At 55.0% G+C, this 15,109-nt stretch overlaps 1 protein-coding gene across 1 annotated transcript in view; it reads left to right on the forward strand.

Moving 5' to 3' along the window:
• Positions 1-15,109, forward strand: part of HCN4 (hyperpolarization activated cyclic nucleotide gated potassium channel 4) — a 153,450-nt gene that overhangs the window by 78,026 nt on the left and 60,315 nt on the right. Inside the window, exon 3 of the mRNA XM_068144282.1 lies at positions 12,781-12,942. Coding sequence (XP_068000383.1) covers positions 12,781-12,942 — 162 coding nt within the window. The remainder of the gene's footprint in view (positions 1-12,780; positions 12,943-15,109) is intronic.

Raw genomic sequence — 15,109 nt, forward strand, 5'->3', positions numbered from 1 at the left:
GAGAAGGGTCATGAGAGATTAAAATGATGATGATAATCATCATCATCATCATCATCATCATCAAAGCCTATGCAGGTGAGCTGTCTCATTCCCACTGAAGATGAGGCATGTAACCTACTTACAGCTCAGGGGGCTTGAGTTTGGATTTCTTTTTCCAAAGATACCTGGAGCTCTGGGGCCAGTTCTGGAGCCTCTCTGCCAGGAAGGCTCTAGAGGGGCTGGAAGGTGTCCAGAGAAGGGCCAGGAGGACGAGCAGAGGGCTGGAGCTGCTCTGCTCTGGAGACAGACTGAGGGAGTTGGGGCTGTTCAGTATGGAGAAGGCTCTGAGGAGACCTAATTGTGGGCTTCCAGGATCTGCAGGGGGCTACAAGAAAGCTGGGGAGGGACTTCTGAGGGTGTCAGGGAGTGATAGGACTGGGGGTGATGGAGCAAACCTAGGAATGGGGAGATTCAGATTGGATGTTAGGAAGAAGTTGTTCCCCAGGAGGGTGGGTGGGAGCCTGGCCCAGGCTGCCCAGGGAGGTGGTGGAAGCCTCCTGCCTGGAGGTGTTTGCAGCCAGGCTGGAGGTGGTTGTGAGCAACCTGCTGTGGTGTGAGGTGTCCCTGCCCATGGCAGGGGGTTGGAATTTCCTGAGCCTTGGGGTCCCTTCCAGCCCTAACAATTCTGATTCTATATCGAGAGGTAGCATTGAAAGCCTGAGCTGCAGGCACAGGAGAGCAGGAGCCCCACTAAAAAGCTTCCTCTAAAGTCACAGAGAGTCTTGAAAAAGCCCTGACCCCACTCCTGTGGTGCTGCTTCTGGGCTGCATTCCCCAGGAGGTGCAAATGCCACCGTCCCTCCGGGCTGGAGGCTGTGGGTCCCTGCTCCGGAGGCTTGGGGCTGGGCTCAGGGGAGGCAGGGCCCAGGCACAGCGTTTCCCCCTGGAGGTCTGAGGCAGTCACTGGAGCTGGGCTTGCAGAACGTTTGTAAAAGTCGCTGTCACGTTGCCCTGGTGACAAAAGTTCTTGAAATGCTGGAGACTGAAGTCTAGGCTGGGAACGGTGGCATAGGGAGGGGGAGGGGGAAGGGGAGGGGAAGCGGGAAGGGGAGGGGGAGGGGGAGGGGGAAGGGAGGGGAAGGGGAAGGGGAAGGGGAAGGGGAAGGGGAAGGGGAAGGGGAAGGGGAAGGGGAAGGGGAAGGGGAAGGGGAAGGGGAAGGGGAAAGGGAAGGGGAAGGGGAAGGGGAAGGGGAAGGGGAAGGGGAAGGGGAAGGGGAAGGGGAAGGGGAAGGGGGGCTGCCGTCGTGACAACCTCCACTGCCAGAGTGCAAGAGGCAAAGCACGCTGGGGGCAGGATCTTCGGGGGTTCATGTATTTGTAGCCACAGCTCCCTCACTGCTAATTGTCATAGTATCATAGTATCACAGTATCATAGAATCAGTCAGGGTTGGAAGGGACAACAAGGATCATCCAGTTCCAACCCCCCTGCCATGGGCAGGGACACCCCACACTAGATCAGCCTGGCCACAGCCTCAGCCAGCCTGGCCTTAAACACCTCCAGGGACAGGGCCCCAACCACCTCCCTGCACAACCCATTCCAGGGCTTCACCACTCTCCTGGGGAAGAACTTCCTCCTCCCCTCCAGCCTCAATCTCCCCACCTCCAGCTTCATTCCATTCCCCCTAGTCCTATCACTGCCTGAGATCCTGAGCAGTCCCTCCCCAGCCTTCCTGGAGCCCCCTTCAGATCCTGGAAGGCCACAATGAGGTCACCTCAGAGCCTTCTCTTCTCCAGACTGAACAGCCCCAACTCCTTCAGTCTGTCCTCAGAGGAGAGCAGCTCCAGCCCTCTGCTCATCCTCCTGGCCCTGCTCTGGGCACCTTCCAGCACCTCCACATCCCTCTTGTCATAGGGGCTCCACATCTGGAGGCAGTACTCCAGGTGGGGTCTCCCCAGAGCTGAGCAGAGGGGGAGAATCACCTCCCTTGCCCTGCTGGCCACACTTCTCCTGCTGCAGCCCAGGCTCTGGTTGGCTTTCTGGGCTGCAAGTGCACACTGAGAGCTCCTGGTGAGCTTCTCCTCCCCCAGCACCCCCAAGGTTCTCTCCTCAGGGCTGCTTTCCAGCCAGTCCCTGCCCAGCCTGCATTTGTGCCTGGGGTTGCCTCGACCCAGATGCAGGACCCTGCACTTGCTCTTATTGAACCTCCTGAGGTTGGCTTGTGCCCACCTCTCCAGCCTGTCCAGGTCCCTCTGGATGGATCCCTTCCCTCCAGCCTGTCTGCTGTTTCACCTTTCTCTGCTGTAAAGATTTTCCAGGAGACACAAGCCTCTGTGGGAGGAGGCAGGAGAATCCCCCCTCCCCTTTCCCCCCCTTTTATTTTCTCTCTCATTTTTACATGGGCTTTCTGCTGCTCTCTGTCTATGGCCCCTCAGTTCCTCCCTGGAGAAGAACTTCCTTTAGCCAGAAGCAAGCAGCCTGGGAAGAGTTAAATAACCTCAGGAGGAGGCAGAGGCTTGCAGGCTGGCATGGTGCTCTTACAAAGCTTGAACAGCAGCAGGCTGCTGCGGGATGACTTCTCCCTGCCCTGCATGCACAGACAATGCCTTTTCTGGGCACTGAAGTGGCTGTTTCTGACCCTGAGGGCTATCTCCTTGGGCTCTAGCTAGTACCCACCACACATGGGCAGTGGTTAGAGCAGGAGATCACAATTAGCCCCCCTAGATTTGGCTCCAACCTTTGCTCTCTGCTTTCTGTGCAGCCTCTGGCAGGTTGCTTTTGCCTTTCTGTGCCTGGTTGTGCCCGTCTGGAATAAGAGAGCTCTCACCTCGCTGGAGATACTGAAGCACAGCAGATTAGTGTCAGCCGAGCCCCTCAAGCCCTTCAGCTGCCAAGTGCCACAGCAGCACAAAGGATGGCTGGATTTTAAGTGTAACACCTCCTGGGATATCTCTCTTAACACCTGGCACTCCCTGCACTCCCCTCAAACTCACTGCTCCCTCAGCCTGGAGTCGAGCACGCTCCAGTGTCTTCTCCTAATGAATCACAGACCTGACTGCCCTCCCACACTGACTCAAGGCAGCATCAGCAACTCCACTGACATTGATTATGTCATTTGGTGCAAAGCAAGCAGAAAAAGAGATTCAGCCCCAAACTCTCGCCTCCCGCTCCAGCTCAATCTTCCGGCTGGAGTCTTCCTTGCTGGCACAGCGAAAAGCAGGCGAACCCAAATCCCACACCAGCTCCAACTGTTGAGCGCCTCCCTGACTCTGCACCCTGCTTGCAGATGTATCTGTGCACCACAGATGATTTCCCATCTCCAGCCCATCTGCTCCGTGCTGGCTGCTGCTCCCAACGTTGGCCCAATACAATCTGGATCCCGCCGCCGCCTCCCGTCCCGGTGCGCCCTGCTGCCAAACACGTTGTGATTAGCGCAGCCCGAAGCTGGCTGGCCCAAAGCTGATCCCTCACGGGGGGACTGCTGCTTCCCAGTGTGCTGGGAAGTTGTAAATGAGCCAAACTGCCTTCCTGTACAGCATTTTTCATCCTAAGCTAAGCCCTTGTTCAGCCCTCCCCACAGCTGCCTCAGGCGTGCAGAGCTCTTACCTTTGTATAGCTTAGTGGCAAGAGCAGTGCTTTGCCCGGCCTGCCAAAGGCCCCAACGTGCGACCTGGTGACCTGCTCCAGCCACAAAACCTCTAGGAGCAGAATGAGTTTCTATTTTGGCACAGCTTAAACATAACATCACTGGGAGAATGGACAGAAAGTTGAGGAGGGTGAGGAAGGAGCAGGTGGAGGGGCAGCACATTCCACAGCAGCATCAGGAGAGGCAGAACAGCCACTGAGACCTGAGGTGTTGCATTCCTCAGTGGTGTGGGTCTACTCAACAGGCTGAATTGTAGGGGAGGCAGGGGGGGAGATGTCCTTTCTCTCTCTCAGCTCTGAGTGCCTGTGTGTCCTCACAGTGTCTCTGCTGCTCAGGGCTTTTGGCTCTGTGTGTGCCTTGTGTATGCTCATGGCTTCCATGCTTCAGCGCTCTAATGTGTGATGCTGCCCGTGCCTGGAGAGGGCTTTTGCTCCTGGGGGAAGCCCATCCTGCCACTCCTGCCAGTTGTTTGGCCCTCCCCTCTCTTCAGCCTCCCAGGGTGGAGCTGCACAACAAGGCTCCCAAGGCCTTCCCCTCTCACGCAGGTTGTGTCAGTCAAGACTTGCTGAGCATGGAGAAGGTGACATTTTGCCCCTTCCCACGAGAATTTATAGAGCTGTTGAGGTTGGAAGAGACCTCTGAGGTCATCATGTCCAAGCTCTCACCTAGAGCTTGCAGTCCCAGCACTCCGCTGCCGCTAAGCCACCACCACCAAACCATGTCCCTAAGCACCACATCTTCACTCCTCTGAAATCCTTCCAGGGATGGTGACTCCACCACCTCCCTGAGCAGCCTGGGCCAGGGCCTGACAACCCTTTCTGGGAAGAGATCTTTCCTAATATCCAACCCAAATCTCCCCTGGCACAACCTGAGGCTGTTTCTTCTTGTCCTGTCACTCGTTGCACGTGAGAGGAGACCAACCCCCCCCTCACTCCAACCTCCTCTGAGGTAGCTGTAGAAGGTGATGAGGTCTCCTCTCAGTCTCCTATTCTGAAGCCTGAACAACCCCAGCTCCCTCAGCTGTTCCTCACCAGACCTGTTCTCCAGAGCCTTCACCAGCTTTTCTTTGGACACACTCCAGCAGCTCACTGTCCTTGGAGTGAGGGGCCCAAGCCTGCACATGCACTGATGTGTGGCAGTGAACTCTAACTGAACAAACTCACTGGCTTTGCAGTGAACTCCCTTTAGTTTGCACAGTGACCACAGTGAGCAGGAGCCTCAACTGGTGCCCAGCTAAGGAGGATGAGGCTCAGCTAGACAGGTGCTAGGCACCAGCAGGGTTGCTGATGCTGCAGGGGCTGAGGCAAGCACCCTGCAGTAAGCTTGGCTAGCAGGATGTTGGGCTCAGGAAAGCTCTCCTCAGCAGCCACCTAGCCCCAGTACATAGAGAGATTAGCAGGTAGGTTTGAAAAGGCAGCTAATGCCTCTGTGAGGGAACTGTGTCCTTACCTCTGCTATCTACAAGAGCCAGGTAGAGAGAGGGAAAGTGAAAGACCTGTCAACGTCCTTCCCATAGCCCACAAGTACTCATCTTAAAGCTAGCTGAACACAGCAGAATGCCCTCAGCTCTGGCCCTGGAGCACTCAGCATGCCCTGGGATTGTGGTTTGGTTGTTTTGGACTCTCTTTTGAGGCTTGGGTCTCCTTTTAAGGCCATTGGCTTTGTTTGGTGGTTGTTTTTCTCCAGCCATACATTAAGAGTAAATTCTTTGCTTTCTATGAAGCTGGAGCAGTGTCACAGCTCCTTGAACCTCCCCAGGGATGGCCCACCGTTGGGTATTAACCATGGTGTGGATACAGCCTCTCCTCAGCAGAGGCACTGGCTCAGGACCAGCAGGCTTTCTTCCTTTGGATGCAGTGCTCACAGAATCCCTGCTCTGCTGTTGGTAGAGGTAGTGAAGGGCAGCAAGCAGTTCCACTGCCTTCCTGCCCTGTGGAATCTGTTCACAACCCCTCTGCATGGAAGAAAGTCCTGTGTAGAGCCAGCCTTCAGCTGAGCCACTGTGGATGCTGTTAGCTCTCCCTGGCAGGGTGCTCAGCCCTGGCTCAGCCGTGCTGGCTCCAAGCAGCATCATTAGCATGCCTTTGCCTCACGGTCCCAGCCGTTTGCTCCACCTGCAGCACCTCTGGTGCATGGAGAGCCAGCAGGGAGGTGCAGGCACAGCCCAGCCTGCAGATCCCAATGTGCTGCAGAGCCAAGCACAGAGACAGAGGCTTTTGCTGGAGCTGGCCTAGGCATGGCTGGTGCAGTGTGCCTGGGCTGAGCCACCTCCCTGCTCAGCACTCCCTGCACTATCCTCTCGGTGGCTTCTCACCCTGCAGCATCCTCCTGGTGGCCTCTTATCTCACAGTGTCCTCTTGGCTGGTTCTCATCCCACAGTGTCCCCTCAGCAGGTTTTTACCTCACAGTGTTCTCTCAGTGGGCTCTCACCCTGCCATGTCTCCTTGGTGGGCTCTCACCCTGCACTGTCCCCTCAGTAGGTTTTCACCCCACAGTGTCCTCTCAGTGGATTCTCCCCCCACAGTGTCTTCTTGGTGGGCTCTCACCCCACCACGTCCTCTCAGCGGGCTCTCATCCTGCAATGTTTTCTTGGTAGGCTCTCAACCCCCAGTGTCCTCCTTTGGTGGGCTCTCAGTCCCTTGGCACAGCCCAGCCTCCATGGCCCTAGAGGGAGAGCTGCACCACTGCAGGGTTGCTCTCCAGGGTCTGAGCAGTGCTGGTGACCTGTTGGACAGCCACGGCGTGCTGTGTGCCAGCACCAAGCACACCACTCATTAAACACAGCCCTTTGATTCCAGTCAGAGCCCTGGTTCCACTGCCAGAGCCAGGCTTCTCCAAGGTGTCCTTCAGTTCTTCCAGCTCAAGTGAGCAGGGTAGAGGAATCCTGCTGCAGCACAGAGCCGACGGAGGAGGACTGCGCAGGGTTGGTCGGGGCTGACAGGCTTTCAGATCCGCGCTGATAGGATCCCAACAGCTCCTTCTGTTGAGGTGGGATTTCCAGGATGGAGCTCTTATATAACTGGAGATGACTTTGGTGAGGGAAGTTTCAGTCCTCCCACTTCCCCAGGCTGTCCTTTCAGAAAGCCTTGCAGGGTGTCCTTTGGGCAGAAGGGCAGAGCTGACTTTGGAGCCGGCATTCTGAAGCCACAGCTTGGGTTTGGACCATCTCGAAACAGGGATGTCAGCTCTGTCAGAGAATACCCTTGGAAAATGATACTTACTTTCAAGCATGAATCCTTGCTTTGCCCTTCTCCTGCTCCTCACTCCCTTTTTCCCAACCACATGAAGCAGAAAGCTGGGAAGCATGCGAGGTGCCAGGGACAGAAGGAGCTCTGAGGCTCTGGGACTCAGCCTGGGTTGTGTCACAAGGGGACAAGAAAGCCCTGAGTGTTAATGATGGAAACCAGAGAGGTTCCCATTGCTGCTCACAGTCCTCTGCTTATGGACCAGCTCTTCTGAATGTTTCTTCCCCACCTCTCCCTGGCAAGCTGCAGACTGCTTCAGGGCTCTGCAGCACTGGCTCAGACACCCTCCAGTATGCTAGTGGAGTTAGTGATCCCTGCAACACAGGCACCTGAGCTTCTTGTCAGTGAAAGGTGTTCCTTCACACCCCTTCCCAGTGATTCCTCTGTGCTGCACAGTTGGTGTTTCTTACTTTTCTCTTGCCTGTGAGTGCAAATGTATTCCAGGGAGTAGGCATGAGCTGGTGAGTCCTGAGAGCGATGTTGAAACAGGAACTGTCACTTACAGCCCCAGGTAACCACCTAGGCTTGCTTTGTGGGCAACAGAAAGGAACAGGAATCCCTAAGCTGCTGTTCTTCTCAGGTCAGTAAGAGCCATAAACCAGAGGTGTCTGGGGCTGTGTTTCCATCCAGTGACTCTAATGATGCAGTCTAGAGCTCAAGGTCCAAAGCCACCCTTGCATAAAGCAGATACTGTCTCTATCTGTGGGAACATCCATGCTCATCCAGGCAGTCTTACACAGGAGCAGGACTCTCCCCTTTGTGCTTCAGCAGCGGGTGGGGAGTGACCCAGCAGTGAAGGCAAGGTCTACAGACTCTTTGCAGCACAGAGCTGCCATTGCTCAGCTGCCAGCAGATGTCTGAGCTGGTAGTGCCTGAGAGGAGGCAGAAGCAAACCCACACGTTCATTCCTGTTCCTCCGAGGTGCTTCCTGCCCTAGCCTGATTAGAATAGATCCCAGCTGTCATACACAGAGCTCCACAGCCACTCACCTCTCCCCTCAACCATCCTTCCCCTCAGGCTATTCACTCTCTGCTTGGAATACATGAAAGGAAGACAGTCACTTCCTAAATCTGCCAGGGTTTCTCCCTGTCCCTGGCAGGAGTTCCCTGGCTTACAGGAGGGCCACAGCCTTTGAAACACGCACACAGAGGTGGGAGAGGAAAAGTCATTAGTGCAGTAAAACCCTGGAGGTACAAAAGATCCATTCAGAGATCCTTCTGCAAACTGCTGCTCTGGCTTCATTAAAAGCCCAGCCCGTGGCTGTCACTCAGGCTGGATTTGCTTTGGGTTATCTAAATGAGAATGATCCTTTCTGCAGTGGAAGGGAGAAAAAGGCCGAGACCAGTAGGAATTACTTGTTATGAATTATGTGCTCGGCTTTCATGCTGACCTATTGAGCCAGCACTGAGAGCTGGATTTCCTGGAGCAGCCTTTCATGCTGGATTTTGGATGTTTTCTCCTTTGCAGCCCAGAAATATCACTAGAATGGCCTCTCTCACACAAGGTGACACTGTGGACTCCAGCTGCATCTTGGATGCAGCAGAAACCCTGCAGGTTAGCAGCAGTTATCCAAACCATTCATCCTTCTGCTTCCCTCCCAGTCTGGATTGAGTGTGGTGGCATCCCTCAAGGCATGTGACCTCCTGGCATCCTGATTAGGTGGAGAAGTGTGGAAACAGGCATTCAAATTGAGCAGCTAGCTCTGACAGCAGGGTGATGAGCCAATTTAGGCAGCTCAACCAACTAACCACCAAAGTTTGCTGCCTTTGGAGCTGCTTGAGCTGATTCACTCAGGTGGCTCATCCCCGCTCCAGGCAAAGGCAGATGCTCTCGTGGATGGTTGGGTGGAATAGGACTGAGAGGGCAGGAGGGGCTGCAGGCAGAGGGAAACAAGCTCTGGTGACACCTTCAAGCTGATGTAGCTGCTTTAGGCCTGATAGAAACACCCCTCAAAAGGGGGATGAGTACCATCCTACAGACCAGGGTGGAAGAGCAGGAATAGAGCTGGGCCATGCAGCCTCATCTGGCTCACAGTAGCCTTTGCTCCTCACATTCCTCTGCTTTTTGCTCCTTTCATAGAATCACAAAATCATTTAGGCTGGAAAAAAGTCTTCAAGACCTTCCTGTTCAGCCATTAACTCAAACCATGTCCCTCAGCACCACAGCAGCTGACAGAAAGGGATTCACACACAGCTGCCCAAATATTCCATTGCTCCTCTGCCAGAAACAACCAGGCCAGGCCTGGGGAGCACTGATTGATCTTCCTCCAGACTGGGCTCTGGGGCAGGAGATGTTGGCAGGGCTGGGCTAAGGCTGTCAGGCCTCTGTCCATCCCAGCTCTGTCACGAACTGCTGGGGTGACACAGCAGCGTGTGGGAGGGGATGACAGATGTGTTTGGGGTCTCTGTTTTCAGAGTGATGCTGTAGTCTTCTTTAGCTGGAAGCCAGCACATTGTGAGGACCTTACTGGATCCAAATCACTGCCCAGTGACAATTTAAAGGTCTCTCTTCATGAACTGTGTTAACAGAAGGAACCAGAAGGTGGGCTCTATGCAGAGCCACATGGGGCCAGCCATGCTGTCCAGAATCCATCTCTCCTCTCTGTGGCACTTCCACGGGACGGTGGTTGAATCTCCATCTCTGGAGGTATTGCAGAGTTGCAGAGCTGGGGTGCTGAGGGACATGCTTCAGCATCAGACTTGGCAGAGTTAGATAATGCTTGGACTCCATGATCTTAAGGACCTTTGCCAACCTAAATGATTCTCTGATTCTATGTTGTGAGTAGGGAACCCCACACTTGGGTTTCTCTGGAGCTCAGGAGAGCAGCACAACACTGGACACAGAGGAGCCAAGAACTCCCAGTGACTGCACAACACACCACCCACAGGACAAAACTCTGCCCATCAAGGAGTTCTTGGCTGCAGCTTTGAAAATAGGGCATCTGGATCTCTCAGTGTGTCCTGCTTATGACTAGGGCTGTGGACAAGAGTCCCTCTGCAGTGGAGAGCTGCTGCAGAGTTGTGCTTGCTGTTGCCTGTTCCTAGGTTTCTGGGCTTCCTTGCTGTGCAGCTCTACCACATTTCTCTCTTCCTTGCCCACCTTCACATAAACCTGGCAGTGACACAGCAGCAGAATACAAGCAATAAAAGGCAATGACTGAATTAGTCCCTCTTCTAGAAGTCTCTGCTGAGGTTGAGGCCATTCCTGCTTGCATCTGATACTTGCAGAGCCCACATCTTCTATCCCAGCACAAAGACAGCCATCTATACATAACCCACTGGGTGCCCAGGCGGCCCAGAAGGCAAACAGCCTCCTACCCTGCATCAGCAGTGGTGTGGCCAGGAGGAGCATGGCAGGGATTGTCCCCCAGGACTCAGCACTGCTGAGGCCACTCCTCAAATACTGGGTTCAGGTTTAGAAAATTGTGGTGGTTTGAGCCTTACCTGGGAGTTAAGAGCTCAGCTGGGGGCAAGGCTGAGAATCTCTCCCCTGCTCCCCCCCTCCTCCCTCCCAACAGAGAGGAAAAAAAAAGAAAGGGAAGGAGCAAATCCACCAAGCAATAATTTGGAGTCAGCCTAGAAGTAGAGAGGTAAAGTTGTCTTTAAACTATATATATATAACAATAACAGGTAAGGTTCACAAGGGCAAGGAACAAGGATGGATGGGGGGGGAGGGAAGCAAGAATACAAAACCAGTCTCTCTCTGAAGAGGCACAGAGGCAGCAGGGAGAAGGATCAGGCCTCACCACGTGGCAGAGGAGCAGGAGGGCAGCTGCAGTAGCTCCCATCCAGGAGAGGCAGGAGCCAAAGGGAGCTAATGGCTGCAATGTCCTCCCTTTTCTACCCTAGCTGGGCAGGGAAGGGGGAGTGGAACAGACTCAGCTTCCCAGGGGGAAATGCCTTGCAGGGAGGACAAAGCACTCACAAGCCCTCCCCACTCATTCCAGGATGGGCATTAACCCACCACAACACCTCCCTCCAAGAAGGACATTGAGAGGCTGGAGCAGGCCCAGAGAAGGGCAACAGAGCTGGGGAAGGGTCTGGAGAACAGGGCTAGTGAGGAGAAGCTGAGGGGACTGGAGGTGTTTAGCCTGGAGAAAAGGAGGCTGAGGAGAGACCTTCTGGCTCACTGGAACTCTGGGAAAAGAGGCTGGGCTGAGGTGGGACTTGGTCTCTTTTCCCTAGTATCAAGTGATGGAATGAGAAGAAATAGCCTCAAGTTGCACCACGGGAGGGTTAGGATGGAGATGAGAAGAAATGTCTTTGCTGCAAGAGTGGTCAGGGATTGGAACAGGCTGCCCAGGGAGGTGGTGGAGGTGTTCAGGAAAGGTGTGGCCAGGGCACTTGGGGCCATGGTTTGATGGCCATGGAGCTTGGGGCTGTGGTTTGATGGCCATGGCACTTGGGGATGTGGTTTCATGGTCATGGCACCTGGGGCCCTGGTTTGATGGCCATGGAGCTTGGGGATGTGGTTTGATGGCCATGGCACCTGGGGCCGTGGTTTGATGGCCATGGAGCTTGGGGATGTGGTTTGATGGCCATGGAGCTTGGGGATGTGGTTTGATGGCCATGGCACCTGGGGCCGTGGTTTGATGGCCATGGAGCTTGGGGACGTGGTTTGATGGCCATGGCACCTGGGGCCGTGGTTTGATGGCCATGGAGCTTGGGGATGTGGTTTGATGGCCATGGAGCTTGGGGATGTGGTTTGATGGCCATGGCACCTGGGGCCGTGGTTTGATGGCCATGGCACCTGGGGCCGTGGTTTGATGGCCATGGCACCTAGGGACGTGGTTTGATGTCCATGGCACCTGGGGATGTGGTTTGATGGCCATGGAGCTTGGGGACATGGTTTGATGACCCTGGCACCTGGGGATGTGGTTTGATGGCCATGGCACCTGGGGATGTGGTTTGATGGCCGTGGAGATTGGGGACATGGTTTGATGGCCACAGCACCTGGGGACATGGTCTGATGGCCATGGCACTTGGGGATGTGGTTTGATGGCCATGGAGCTTGGGGACGTGGTTTGATGGCCATGGCACTTGGGGATGTGGTTTGATGGCCATGGAGCTTGGGGACGTGGTTTGATGGCCATGGCACTCGGGGATGTGTTTTGATGGCCATGGCACTCGGGGACGTGGTTTGATGGCCACAGCACCTGGGGACATGGTTTGATGGCCACAGCACCTGGGGACATGGTCTGATGGCCATGGCACTCAGGGACGTGGTTTGATGGCCATGGCACCTGGGGATGTGGTTTGATGGCCATGGAGCTTGGGGACGTGGTTTGATGGCCATGGCACCTGGGGATGTTGTTTGATGGCCATGGCACCTGGGGACGTGGTTTGATGGCCATGGAGCTTGGGGACGTGGTTTGATGGCCATGGAGCTTGGGGATGTGGTTTGATGGCCATGGCACCTGGGGACGTGGTTTGATGGCCATGGCACCTGGGGATGTTGTTTGATGGCCATGGCACTTGGGGACGTGGTTTGATGGCCACGGCAGTGTTGGGCTGACAGTTGGACTCGATGGCCTGAGAGGGCTTCTCCAACCCAAACAATTCTGTGCCTATGTGGCAGCATATACTCAGCCAGAGCAGAAACCAAAGGGCATGGCAGTTAGAAAGATGTAATGATGGAGTTTGTTTGTGAGGAGTGCCTGATGAGTCCTGGAGCCTTTGATGTTTGATGTAAATTGGGAGGCAAAAGCGGAGGGCAAGAGGGGAGCCCAGGGGAGCCCAGTGCTGATTTTGCCTCTTGGGTTTCAGTCTGTTCTTGCATGCTGAGACTGAGCTGAGCTGATGCAGCCTTTTCCGTTACTGTAGCAAGGTTCTTGACCCTGAGGCTGCATCTAATTATGTGGGGGTGGTTGTCTGGGGAGCTGCCATCTAATCTGCTCCCTCCTGGCCCCTGCAGATCTTCCACATGACCTACGATCTGGCCAGCGCGGTGGTGCGGATTGTCAACCTGATTGGGATGATGCTGCTGCTGTGTCACTGGGATGGCTGCCTCCAGTTCCTTGTGCCTATGCTGCAGGACTTCCCTGACGATTGTTGGGTGTCCCTCAACCGCATGGTGGTAAGCCCTTGCCCTGCTTGCTCCCCGACCATCACCACCTCAGCGTCCACCTCCCAGCACTGGCGATGCATCCCTCTGCTTCCCCTTCCCCCTCACCTCCTTTCTCCGCCGTCCAGCGGGCGCTTCTAAAGCCACAGCACTGTGGCCGTGGAGGCTCCGTGGAGCCGGTCCCTGTAAGGAGTCTGAAGGCTGCAGAGCAGGGACCGGCCCCAGCAGAGCCTGCTGCCTTCTGCTGAAGGCAGGAGCCAGGCTCCCCCTCCTGGCAGGAAACAGCAAAGAGCAACAATGAAGCTGGTGCGTGGGGATCTGGCCACACGGAGCCAAGGGCAGGAGGTCTCAGAGCCCCAGCTGGGTCTGCTCCTTAATTCCCATTAGCAGTCCCAAGGAAACTATGAAGCCTTCTGCTCCACATCCACCTGAAGGGCGAGTGTGAGCCGCCCCGCGCTCTCCCTGGGGAGCTGCACGGTATCTCATGAGAGTGGGCTGAGAGAGGCTCTGCCAAGGCACAGTTCAGCCTCCCACCATGGGATCACAAGGCAGCTTTCCCCAAGCTGTGCCCCTCACTGCTGTTTGCTGGGAGCGAGGTTCCTACCATCTGGTGAGTGCACAGGGAGCTCAGGCTACCTCTCAGCCCTCTCGCTGAGAATCCAGAAGCTTTTATTCAAAGGGACAATGTCCAGTTGATTAAGCAGCACAAACTGACAAAGCCTAAAAAATTGCCTCTTATTGCAGCTCTTAACCTCCAGATTCCCCCAGCCAATTTCATTCTTTAATGAAAAAGAAAAAGAGTCTCCTAATCAGGCAGAGCAAATGGAAGATGGAGCCCAGAGCTGCCAGCTCCCCCTGCCTCCCACACGCCCAGCCCTGGGCACGTGCTGCCCGTGCTGGAGAGCACTCAGCATCCATCATCTGTTTGCTGCTTGTTTCCTCCTTTCTTCCCTCTGCAATAATCCTTCACTTGCTGCTGTTGGAAGGTGGCAGACTGACAGTTCTGGAGACCAGAACCCTTTCTGTAGCTGCAGCAGAAGAACAACCCATGCTGTAGCTGCCTTGTCTTCCCCTGTGCTGCCTTTTTGTTATGTAGATGGCAAAAGCAGCAAGGGAAGAGCTGGGTCTTGTTGTGCTTTTGCTGTTCAGGTTCAGAGGGACATCCAGCTCCTCATTCTGGAGAGCTCAGAGGTGCAGACAGAATCCTCCCTCTCTGATGAAGTGACTTGGCCACGGTGCCCTTGTAGGACAGCTTCAGAGCAGCAGATCTGAGCCATGTTTCCTTTATCCTAGCATTTGGATGGGGGCTGCTGTCTGGTGGCAACACCATCTATGGGCTTTTCCCATCCAGCCCTAGGGGAAGAAGCAAAAGCTCTGATTGCAGACTTGCAAACCTCAGTAGCATACTTGGCTGAAAGGCTAGCAGGTGAGAGCTGCAAGACAAGCTGAAGTGTGACCCACAGAGCCAAGAGAATCAGGTCTGCTGGTAACTGGTGCACAGAAAGCCACCACAAAAGGCAGTAACTGGCAGTGGCAGACACACATGGGGGGAGGAAGAGTAATCCAGTGGCTGGGGGACACCTGGGTTCAGTTTGCAGCTCTGTTCTTTGTGATCCCAGACAGGTTTAGATGGGAGGCACAGGGAGTTCTCCCTCTCCAGGAGCTTCAAGAGAACACCATGCTGGTGGGTATCTAGAACAGCCTGAGGGACCTGGGGTTGTACAGAGGAGGTTGCACAAATGCATGGCACAAGCTAATGCAAAGGGGCTCTGGGGACACTTTTCACTCAGAGGCTTGAAAGCCACTTAGTGTAACCCATGGGAACCCCATGGGTTGGGGGTGAGGGAAACAGAGCTATCCTGTACCAGCTAGAAAAAGAGTTTCCTGGGCCAGAATATGGTCAGAGCCTAGAAAAGAGCAGCAAGGTCACCGTGCAGGGAAGGGACAGGGTCTTGAAAGGTGGCAGGAGACAGGACAGAAGGAGAAAAGATTTATTCTAACCACCCTTCTTAGCAGCAAGCTTGAAGAGAGGGAGGAAGGATACATCCCAGAGGCAGGAGGGCTCAGCAGAGTCTCCAGGAAGGGCAAGGGAAGGAGATTCTGTCCAGAGCAGAGCTTTCCCAGGCAAGGAGTCATGCTGCAGGACTTGTCTGCTCAGCCTTGAGAGCCTGTGAAGCTG

Source organism: Melanerpes formicivorus, unplaced genomic scaffold (genome assembly GCF_026170545.1).
Source record: "Melanerpes formicivorus ecotype bairdi unplaced genomic scaffold, bMelFor1.0.p_v2 SCAF_10, whole genome shotgun sequence".
In the NCBI taxonomy this organism is placed as follows: domain Eukaryota; kingdom Metazoa; phylum Chordata; class Aves; order Piciformes; family Picidae; genus Melanerpes; species Melanerpes formicivorus.